General features: G+C 38.1%; 1 protein-coding gene across 4 annotated transcripts in view; it reads right to left on the bottom strand.

The window, feature by feature from the left end:
* Positions 1 to 11,754, bottom strand: part of Mtdh (metadherin) — a 77,198-nt gene that overhangs the window by 55,171 nt on the left and 10,273 nt on the right. For all 4 annotated transcript variants that reach the window (XM_023699934.1, XM_023699936.1, XM_023699935.1 and 1 more), the window contains exon 2: positions 5,762 to 5,863. In XM_023699934.1, the coding sequence (XP_023555702.1) occupies positions 5,762 to 5,863 (102 nt within the window). The remainder of the gene's footprint in view (positions 1 to 5,761; positions 5,864 to 11,754) is intronic.

Below are 11,754 nucleotides of genomic sequence, written 5' to 3'. Positions count from 1 at the left end.
GGGAGAGGGAGGGAGAGGGAGAGGGAGAGGGACAGAGAGAGAATGGCGATTGCTAATGCATATGCTGAGATTTCTTTTTGAGAAGGAAAATGTCCTAAAATTAGGTTGTGATGATGGCTGTGTAACTATAAATATATTAAAATGGTAGACTTGAAACAATTTTATCTCAAAATAAAGAGGTTTAACAAAAAGAGAAAAGACCTTTTGTCATAGCCATAACAAAATGGCTATAGTATAGAAAGAGCAAAAAATAGGCAACCAGACTAGGCTCACAGGCAGGCAGTCGTATTCAAAATCGTGGACCGTTTCATTTTCTTTTCTTTTTATTTGGTGGTACTGGGACCAAACTAAGGACCTTGTACTTGCCAGGCAGGTACTTATGCCGTTGAGCTATCTCCCTGCCCATCATGGACCACTTTCTAAGACCAATGGAAAGGCATGCAAGGGTTGAAGAAGAAAAAACACTACTACAAAACTCATCAACTGGTAGTTTCTTAAAGGCTGTTGCAGTGCAACAGGGACTCCAGAGTTGCATGAATGAACTTTACATTCTTCATATTAAAACCTACATGTTTATTTTTAACTTTAAATGAATATTTTATGCACAATTTCCTAACATGCTAGCACTGTTCAATTGAAAAATACATTAGCTCACTGAGTCATGCAGATCTTTTAAACTGTAAAGATATACACATGCTGAAGCACTCTTACTACTTAACCCTTAAGTGAAACTAGATTTTTTTTTACTATCGTGAGTGGATGGCAGTAAACAATACAATGACTAGTGGTACTCTGGATATTTCATTATACAATATTTTTTTTTAAAAAAAATCACATTCATTGATATCACAAGCGATGCCATCAGAAATTCTTTAAGTACTAGGAAGTTGTCAAGCTCATAGTAGCAGATATAAACATTCCAAATTTGTAATTTTCACTAAGCAACAAATCATTGTCTTGTCTGTTTTGAGCCCTGGCTGGCCTCAAACTCTGCAATCCTCCTGTCTCAACCTCCCAAGTGTTGGAATTATAGGCCTATACCACCATGCTTGGCCATTTTATCATTTTCAACAAATACTATTATTTTTGAAGTGGACAGATCACTTCATTTTTGAGAAAATGTCTGCAAATATCCAAATCTGATAACCCCGGGTGTCTGTAAATCACTCATTTTTAATTTAATTTTAGTTCTTTCCAGCAAAAGTGGAATAACATGAAATAGGTAATTCAGTTTAAAACTTATCTAGTATAGGTGTTTTTCTTAAGATAACCATAACTCTTCAGTATGCAGCATACCTTATATATAATAGTTATAAAACATGTATCTAAGGATCAAGGCTTAATAAAATCATTTTTACTGCTTTCATGAACCCCCCCCCCCTTTTTTTTCCAATGTATTGGTACAGGGTCTCACTATACAGCTGAGACTTGTAGTGATGATCCTCCTGTTTCAGCTTCTCCAGGGCTGGGATTACAGGTGTGAGCCACTGTGCCTGGTTTCAGTGGCCTGCACAGCACGCCCAGGGCGGGGCTGGCATGGTATGCTCCCAGATCCTTGTGCTTGCCAGGCAGGCCAAACAGGCCAGGCAGACCCTTAGACCCCTTCTATGAACTACTATTTTAAGGACTCAAGTAAAACTACCAATTTTTTCCCCTACCTATACTATGAATGAATTGACTACTCCTCCTTACTATACTATGAATGAACTGACTACCACTAGTTTTTTTTTTTTTGGTATTGGCAACTGAAGACCTTGAGCTTGCCAGGCAGGTGCTGTGCCACTGAACTATATCCCTGGCCTCAATAAAGACCTACATGGCCGGGGAGATGGCTCAGTAGGATAAGTGCTTGACAAGCAAACGCAAGAATCTGAGTTCAATCCCCGGTTCCGAATTAAAAAAAAAAAAAGACCTACAAAATTGCGGTGAAAGACCTAGAAACCTTTTCTTTATGGTCTTTTTGAGACAGGGTCTCACTCTGCAGTTTAGGCTGGCCTTGAGCTCATTTTGTAGCTACAGCCATTATTAAACTTGCAAGGATCCAGCACACCCTGCTAGAAACCTTTATAGATCTGAGCACTCCTTGTCACATATAATTTCAAGAGAAAGTTTTATCTCTTAAGGCTTATACAAACAACAGGGCAAGGTAATTTGTATTACAGTTTAAATGCAATTATTTGCCAGGTGTGGCGGCACACACCTGTAACCCCAGCACTCAAGAGGCAGAGGCAGGAGGCTCACTGAGAGTTTGAGGCCAGCCTGGGCTCTACAGTGAGTTCAAGGCCATTTTGAATTACATATCAAGACCTTGTCCCTTGTCTCAAAAACAAAACAAAGGCCAGGGAGATAGCTTGGTGGTCTTAAGCGCTGGCCTGACAAACGCAAGGACCCAGGTTCAGTCCTTTGTACCACATGCCATGACAGTCCTGGAACCCTGGGCACACCATGTGCTGGCCACTGAAACTGGATGTGGTGGCGCATGCCTGTAAACCCAGCTCTGGGGAGGCTGAGACAAGAGGATCACTATGAATCCGAGTTGCACAGCGAGACCTTGTGCCAAATAAATAAATCAATAAATAAAAACAAAGCAAAAATATGCCATTATTCTCTGGGCAAAAAAAATGTTTCTTAAGGTGCCTAAGATAGAGCTCTGAAAGGAAAAATATATACTAAGATATACAAAGATTTTTAAGTAAGTTTACGATATGTTTGTTGTCTCCCTATAGAGTCCATGCTGCCCTTGAACCTGCCTCAGCCTCCCAATGCTGTGATTACAGATATATATCATACTCTGCTGGTGCATTTCAGCAAAGCAAGGCAACTGAAATGGGTGACTTGGGCTGAACTCAGTTAAAATGCCTAAGTTCAATATGCAAGATAGCAAGACAGGAGCATTAGGATTTGTAGCATTTATGATTGGTCAGTAAATCAAATTAATCTGGCAACAAATCAAGACTAGAAGCTCTATACAGAAAGGTAGTATTGGGTGCAAGTCTTAGTTCAAAAATTGTATGAAGTCATAAAGCCCCTTTACCTCTAGGCTTTGGAATTTTTAATCTGTAAATGGCACTGATACTGTCTCCCTGGTAGTTTTTTGAGAAGATTAGAAATAGTAAAGGGTAATAAAAATACAAATATTGAACCAGATGAGTTTGGGTTAGAACTGACATAGTTTAGTATGTAGTCTCTGGTTTCTCACCTGTGAAATAGGTACAATGTCACCTCAGAGCTGTTGTGAGGATAGATGTTTGTTACTTTGGGTTTTTTTTTTGGTGATAGAGTCTCACTAGGCAGTTCAGGCTAGCCACAAATTCACAGTGATCCTCCTGCTTCTGCCTTTTGAGTGCTGGAATTATAGGCATGCACCATCACGCCTGGCCTTGTTACTTTCTAGTAACATCTTTATTTTATTTTATTTTTTTGCTCGAATGCCTTCAGGGTACTTTTGGCCAGCAGGAGAGGTGTGAGGTTCGAACTCCAGCAACCTGAGGCTGACAGCTTTGTGGAAGCAGCCACTTAAAGGCCTGAGCTAGGGCCAGGCCCCCTCTAGTAAGATCTTTAAAGTCCTAAAAATATACCTACTAAGGTGCTCAGCAAGTTTCCCTAATAGATAGTTATATTCATCTTGCATGCTGCCTGTGTCATATTTAATAAATGTCAATTATGATAATTTTCTATGAGAAATTTCAGCACAGTGATTATAAATTGTAATTTTATACCCTGTTATACCCAATCTCTCTCTTCATATTAATCAGAGATAAATGATAGTTCATTAGTTATTCAAGCTACAAAATTTTCAGGATAATTCAGAGTAGAAGCAGGTTTAGTTTAGAAATAAGGCAGTAAGTGGAAAGGAGATATATTAGTGATATAACAACTATATACTACATATCAACTATAAACTTGTAGTCCTTAAATTACATGCTTATTTGGTGAAACAAGTCATTTATTATTTATTTATTTTTGTCCAAGGCAAAGTCATACCTAAGTTTATTTCTTTCTCTTTTTTTTTGCGGTACCAGGGATTGAACTCAGGACCCTGTAATTGTCAGGCAAATGCTTAAATTTTTATTCTACTGAGCTATTTCCCCAGCCCAATAAGTTTAATTCTTCTGATTTTTTTTTTTTTTTTTTTTTTTTGCGATATCGGGGATTAAACTCAGGCCCTTGTACTTGCCAGGCAAGCACTTATTCTACTGAGCTATCTCCCCAGCCCCTATAAGTATAATTTTTTCATACAAACACTATTCATTTTAAGCCTTTCTAACTAGCTGTCTTGGCTCTAGATTGATTTCACTGGGCTACAGGGAGATGACTGATCTTACCAGTTCTTCAAGGACATTTGGAAACTACAAGTATTAAAAAACTGTAGCAGCCATTTCATACAACTATTTCATAGGGGGTGTTATATGCTGGTTTTTAAAAGCCACCTATCCATCCTCTGGTTATCCCCACACCTCTAAGAAGTTATATAAATCAAAAAGTGGGTGGCAATAATTCAATGTACAAAATAGGAATTCAACGAAAAGTCTCTCTCTTACAGTAGAAGGAATCAAGGTTAAGTGTCTGCTTATCTGGGCAGGGTGATATATATCTGTAATCCTAGCACTCTGGGAAGCCAAGGCAGAAGGACTGCAAATTTGAGCCCAGCCCATGCAATTTAGACTCCAACTCAAAATAAATAAAAAGGGGCCAGTAGAGATAGCTCAGAGGACTAAGCACCTGCTTTGGCAAATGCAGGGACCAGGGTTCCAGCCCCAGTCCCACCCCTGGGCACACTGAGCCAGTGAACTAGTATGGGTGTGGTGATGCATGCCTGTAATCCCAGCACAGGAGAGGCTGAAAACAGGAGGATCACTACGAGTCTGAGTTGCATAGTGTGATCCTATACCAAATACATAAAATGAAAATAAATAAATAAGGCTGGGAGCATAGTTCAGTGGGATGGGCCCGATTCCAATCCCCAGTAGGAGGAGGAAAAAAAAATCTTGTTTATTTTGCCAAATTAAATTTGTTTAGTTTACTTTATTTTTGAGACAGGGTCACACTATGTAGTCTAGGCTGGCCTGGAACTTGCCACAGTCCTTTTGCCTGTCTCCTGAGTTCTGGGATTACAGGCATGTGCCACCATGTCCAGCCTTGCCAAATTAAATTTTAAAAATGGGTTCATTATACATAACAACCAGAAAGTTAAAAAACACAGAAATGTTAATTATGGAATAGAGTACATTGAACTATGTGGAAAAAATTCTTATCTACAACAAAGTGTTCATTTAAACTTTTTAATGACACGAGTATAAATTTTTCTTTTGTATATATAAGTCCAAAACTGCCTAATAAATAATTAGGTATCCACTCCAAGAGAAATCTATTTTAACATTTAACAGCAATGGACAATTTTGCTATACTACAGGTATCAATAAGGGTAACATATTTTTACTTTTGGAAAGATAAGTTATATATAAAAACTTGGAGCCTTACTCATACAAAAGATGTTTAAGTTATAAATAATTTGGTTTTGGCACATGAACATTAACTAATATCATGCCAATGTTTAAAGTTGTTGGTGATACATCCTTTCTCTAAAAATACAAAAATTAACTTCTCAAAACACTTTCATTATTTACCATTATCAATTCATATTTTTCTTTAATATATATGTATGTATATATATACATATATATACATACATATATGTATACACACGCACACTCTTGTGAAACATAGAACCATATTTTTATGCCACTCTTTACAAATTTACCTTCTCATTTTTTTTGTCTGTCTCTGGTGGCTGCTTTGCTCCTATACTTCGAGGGGTATGAACAACTTCATCCTCAGCTGCTTCAACAGTACGTCCATTTGGCTATACGGGCAACAAGAAAGCATCATGTTATCAAGCTTGCTGGTAGATTAAACTAGATTTATACTCATGAAACAATAATATATGGAACAAATTCATATTCTCTCTCTCTCTCTCTTTCTCTCTCTCTCATACTGGGGATTGAATTCAGTACCTTGTACTTGTCAGGCAAGCACTTATTCTACTGAGCTATCTCTCTGGCCAACATATGGATCAAATTCTACCACTAGTGGGCACTAATAAGGTTGTCTTTGTATAGAAATATTACCTAAGAAGACGTGATGGACTGACCTAAGTAACAGTGTTTTGTGATATCAATACAATAAGCCATAAACACAACTGTACAACAAATTTTCTGATCTCACCCAGGTATCAATCTAACCAGGACAACAGAATAAAGGCAGGGGAAAGGACATTAGAGCTGTATTTCTACTATGACTACGAACTAGCTGTAATCTAAGATCATTTCACAGACTTATTACTATGTCTGTAAAATGATATTTAAGAGTAGGCAAACTTTTTTATAAAGGGTCAGAGGTAAAACATTTTAGGCACAAACTCTTCCATTGTAGTACAAAAACAGCACAAATAATATACAAGCGAATGTTATATGATTTCGTATGTTGCCTCTAATTCTGTAATTTAGCGGCTCTACTATTCTGGGATTAAGAAGTTTTATCAATTACTGCCACAACCTAAAAAGACTATTTTTGCTTTCCTTTCCTCACATTCCCAAAATGATTAAGACTGCACTTCGATGTATTCATGGGTAGAATGGCATGGTCCCAAAAATCAAAGATGTAAGCATCAGAATCGTTCTTTTTTTTTGTGGTACCAGGGACTGAACTCAGGCCACTGCGCTTGCCAGGCAAGTGCTTATTCCACTGAGCCAGCTCCCCGGCCCCTGAATCATTCATTTAAAAAAAAAAAAAAAAAAGCAAACACTTCTGAGTCCTGTCAATAAAATCGTATAGACTGAAGCATTTGACTAGGGCCCAGGCATCCATATATAATCTTCTTTTTGAACCCTATTACATTTCCCATGTGCGTTTCTCCCACATTCAACACAATAAAGTCAATAAATCATGCGCAAGTTTTAAAACTTCCTTTCTAGTTCTTGCAGAACAGACCTGTACCAGACTGCCTATTCACAGAATAGCTACAAAAAAAAAATCAGTGTTAAAAAAAAAATCAGTACTCAGTTTCCATAATTGATTTAATCTGCATTTGTTGAAAATGATCGGAAAAATATAGTTGGAAAAATAGGCCACTTATATTCTAAAATTCAACTTGTAAGCTTTCCAAAGATTTGTGGCAGAAAATCAAAACAAAGCTGTCTTTTTGCTGATTAAATTCTTTTTTTTTTAAAGTTTTATTGATAAACAGATAGCAATGAGACAGTTTCAAATCAAATCGGAAGTACAGTTTCAACAAATAATACACTGCATATATTCTTCTTAGTGGTTAATTGCTGTACAAGATGTGGACTTGTGATCCTATTTACAAACATCATTAGAACAAATCATTCTATTCATTAAGAGAATGCAACTATATATCTATCCCAACCTCTTTGAATACACAGATACAAAATGGACATTCATCTGTATGCCCCATTTTTTCTAAGTTCCGTTACTGAATTGATTAAATTCTTAACTAATCAAAATTTAATCTAAATAGCTTGTTAAAGTCTGGCAGTTAATGCTAAATCAGGTTTCTGTATTCTTGGTTTTCTTCTGTGCTGTTTTGTCACTTTAATATTGCCTCTGCTAATCTTTCTGTGTGTGTCCATGGGCTTTGGTGGGAGACAATACATGGAGAAAGGTATGAAACCTCTGGAAGGCAAGTGGACTTGGGGTAGGTGTACATCAGGAAAGTAAAACTTTTCTCCACTTTCTAATATTACCATCTCGTCTTGGCTGTCTTCATGCTGTTTCTTCTCCTTCCCTATTCCGTCTGCTGTATCTCTCCCTTCTCTTCATAAGTAGCTGACCAGATTTCCATATACAAAATTACACTTCAGGGAACTTCCTATCATGGTCACCAAATGGAAGATGAAAAAGTCTTTCAAACAAATATGAACTTTGAAATCCTCAATTATGACAACAGTAGTCTGACAGATTTGGGAACACTCAGTTCAATTTCATAGGCTGAATGATCAGCAAACCAAGGGGTTCACATGCTCCTACCTGTGCAACTATAGTTCCTTCTTTTTTTTTTTTTTTTTTTTTTTTGCAGAACCAGGGATTGAACTCAGGCCCTTGCGCTTGCCAGGGAAGCACTTATTCCACTGAGCCATCTCCTCGGCCCCTAGTTCCTTCTTTATAATATCTGTAACTACAGCTGTTCTCTCTGGCCTACTGCAAATCACTCAATTTTCTAAGCCTTGGGATTTATATAGCTCTTATAACTACCAGTATCACAGATGTCATTGAAAACACCTTCCAGGGGCTGGTGAGATGGCTCAGTGGTCTGAAGCACCTACTTGGAACAAGCTTAGCAAAAGCACAGGGACCACGGTTCAAACCCCCAGCACCACATGCCAGCCAGCCCCGCCCCCTGGTGGGCTGAGCTGGCCACACACACACATACACATAAATAAATAAAATTAAAAAAAAAAAAAATTTATAAAAAAAAAAAAAAAAAAGAAAACACCTTCCACATACCTGGCATAAGCCTTTATTTCAACAGTAAAATCAACGTAATTCTTGGGTGGCAGAAACAATATACTATGGTGGCTGTCTTATCAAACAGCAGTACTAATCTTTCTTTTTCTACTGCCAATAGCTTCTCTAGAACACCCTACCTAGAAAGTCCTATTTGAATTAACCACTCCCTACATGGGAATATTTTATGCATACAGATTTACTCAGCTGTACAGTAAATAACTACAAACACCAAATCCCTAATGTGTTGCTTTTGTGACTGTCAATGAGTTTTTCATGAAAGGATTGTTTATTGCTATCTATATATGTACCTATAGTAAATTTCTATAGATTAGCAGTTACATAGGCCTCTCGTAGTAACTCAGTTTTAAACTCTTCAGAGAGCTCTGAGGCATTCCTTTACAAAACCAAACTTAGTTTCATATACAGTATAGCATCTGTAAAGATGCCTTTACTAAAGATGCCTTTCCAATTGCATAAAAATCAACAACAGAAAAATGATATAATCATTTCATTTACATGTATAAACTCTTAGAGGTTTCACTAGATCTTATTTTATTTTCCCCAATTATACTTTAGGCCCCCTTTTAAAAAAAATGCACAGGGGCTGGTGAGATGGCTCAGTGGTCTAAAGCACCTACTTAGAACAAGCTTTAGCAAAGCACAGGGACCGTGGTTCAATCTCCCAGCACCACATGCCAGCCAGCCCTGCCCTCCTGGTGGGCTGAGCTGGCCACATGTGCGCACACACACACACACACACACACAATTAAATAAATAAATAAAATTAAAAAAAAAATTCGGATTTTAAAAAAAATGCACACACAGAAGAACAGTGTGTTGGCAGGGGGTAGTAAATCAGAACAAGAATACCTTCTGACAATGGAAGAAGGGACTACACAGCAGGAGAATTGGATATTATTTTCTAGGTGAGGTTTATTTTTTGTTTTTGGTGCTGAGGACCGAACACAGTTTGCAGCTTGCTAGGCAAGCTTTCTAACGCTGAGCTAAACCCGCAGCTCCTGTAGCTTATATTCTGACTCCTCATTTTAAGGGAAAAAATTGCTTATGCGAGTCAATCTTTAAATTTAGTAGCTCCATACAATTTCATAAACATTTATTAAGTACTAGGCACTGGGCTAGGGACTGTGGAAACAAAGACGAATAAGAAGAATCTGTGTTTGAAAAGTTTAACGTAGCAATAATGAACTTGAGAGCATTCAATGATAACAAATAGCCTGCTGAGGAACATGTGCAGTAGGTTCACTACCACTGCTTTAAAGATTCCAAACAGGCACGGGATTTAGTTCAGTGGTGCAGCACCTGCCTGGAAAGCATGAGGTCCTGAGTTCAATTCCTGATTACCTCCCCCCAAACATCAACAACAAAAAACTAAGATTCAGAGCAAAGTAAGAGTATCTTTAATAATAGATTTCTACTTCCTATGAGAAGCCTTTACTTGTTAAACAAATTCTAAATTACAAAGAAACCTCCTGAGGCAAGCATTTATAAAGCTTAACATCTGACTTCTAAGATGAAACCATTTAAAACCCTATTTCCATTTAACCTCTAACCATCAAAATGTAAAAATCATAACCTCAAATTAAAAAAAAAACAACCCAACATACACAATAAACTAATTGGAAATCCATCAGGTATAAAACTAAAAGGGTAATTTTCTAGTTAACAAAAAGTGGAGTATGAAAAGATCATGAGTTTAAACCTGAGGGTAAGATCCAACAGGCATAGTTAATCATTGTGATTTTAAGGATTTTCCTAACTCAATCTTTTTTGAGGGTCTTTTTTTCTTATGAGCAGAATATATTTATTGAGGGAAAGAAAGCTCCTGTCCAAGAGGGACAGGAGGGGGGCCCGAGCAGGTAGTTGCCCCTTGAGGTCTTTTTGAAATAGGGTTTTGCTATGCAGTTCAGGGTGGCCTTGAATTTACTACTCTGTAATGCATGGTAGCCTCAAACTTGCAGTGATCTTCCTGCATCAACCTCCCAAATGCTGAGATTACAGGCGTGCACCACCATGCCCAACCTAATTCAATCTTTGATTTCACCATTTATAAGTTTGTATTTATGATGCACCATTTGTGTACTTTGACTTCACCATTTGTAAGTATGTAAGTATGATACACCAGTTGTGTATTTGTCTTTCAGGGATCTTTTCTTCTTGTGGCTGGCTCAGCCCATCCTGAGGGCGATGCTGGTGCAGCATGTGGTGTGAGGGATTAAGCCCCATCCCCTTCGAATTTGCCTAAGCAGGCACTCTAGAATGCTGAGGTCATTGGCCCCTTTTAGGTATCTTGGTAGAACACACTAAAGAAAAGACCGAGGAAAAGTATATTTTCTCAGCAATACTTCTGATATTTTTCTCTCCAAAATTATGATGGTCCATCCATTCTAAAGCCATACTCAAATATTAAGGTCACTTTTTTTTTTTTTTGAAGTCTTTATGAGACAGGATCTTATTCTGAAGTTCAGCCTGGCCCTGAACTCATTTTGTTGCCCAGGCTGGCCTCTTGAACTTGCAAAGATCCTCCTGCTTCAGCCTCCTGAATGCTGGTATTACAGGCTGAGATCATAGGCGTGGACTACCACACCTGGCTTAAGGTCACTTTCATAGCAAGCTCATAATAAATATTAAATCAGGGCCCGGACATGCATTTATCAGCCACAATGCTTCAGACACAAATTATTTTGGGGAGATAACATTACAAATGATAATTTTTAGCCTCCTCTCAGAAGCTAAAAATAGTATGGACTTGCTCTAGAGATAAGTATTGTTATCTTTTTTTTTTTTTTTTTGGTGGAACCAGGGATTGAACTCAGGCCCTTGTGCTTCACAGGGAAGCGCTTATTCCACTGAGCCATCTCCCCGGCCCTAAGTATTGTTATCTTATAACCGCCAATGATATAGCTCATTAGCATAAGTGCCTTCTTGGTAAGTGTTGAGGCCCTGAGTTCAATTCCTAGTACCAACAAGATAAAACAAAACAGGTCTAGTTTTACTGTTTTCTAAGAAAAATACATATTCAACATGTATTTATTCACTCTGTAGAATGTAGAACCCATGGGCTGGTGAGATGGCTCAGTGGTCTAAAAGCACCTACTTAGAACAAGCTTAGCAAAGCACAGGGACCGCGGTTCAATCCCCCAGTGCCACATGCCAGCCAGCCCCGCCCCCTGGTGGGCTGAGCTGGCCACACACACACACACACACACA

The sequence above is a fragment of the Octodon degus genome, unplaced genomic scaffold, assembly GCF_000260255.1.
Source record: "Octodon degus isolate 3935 unplaced genomic scaffold, OctDeg1.0 scaffold00118, whole genome shotgun sequence".
Classification (NCBI taxonomy): Eukaryota; Metazoa; Chordata; class Mammalia; order Rodentia; family Octodontidae; genus Octodon; species Octodon degus.
This window is presented reverse-complemented; position numbering and strand designations above follow the sequence as displayed.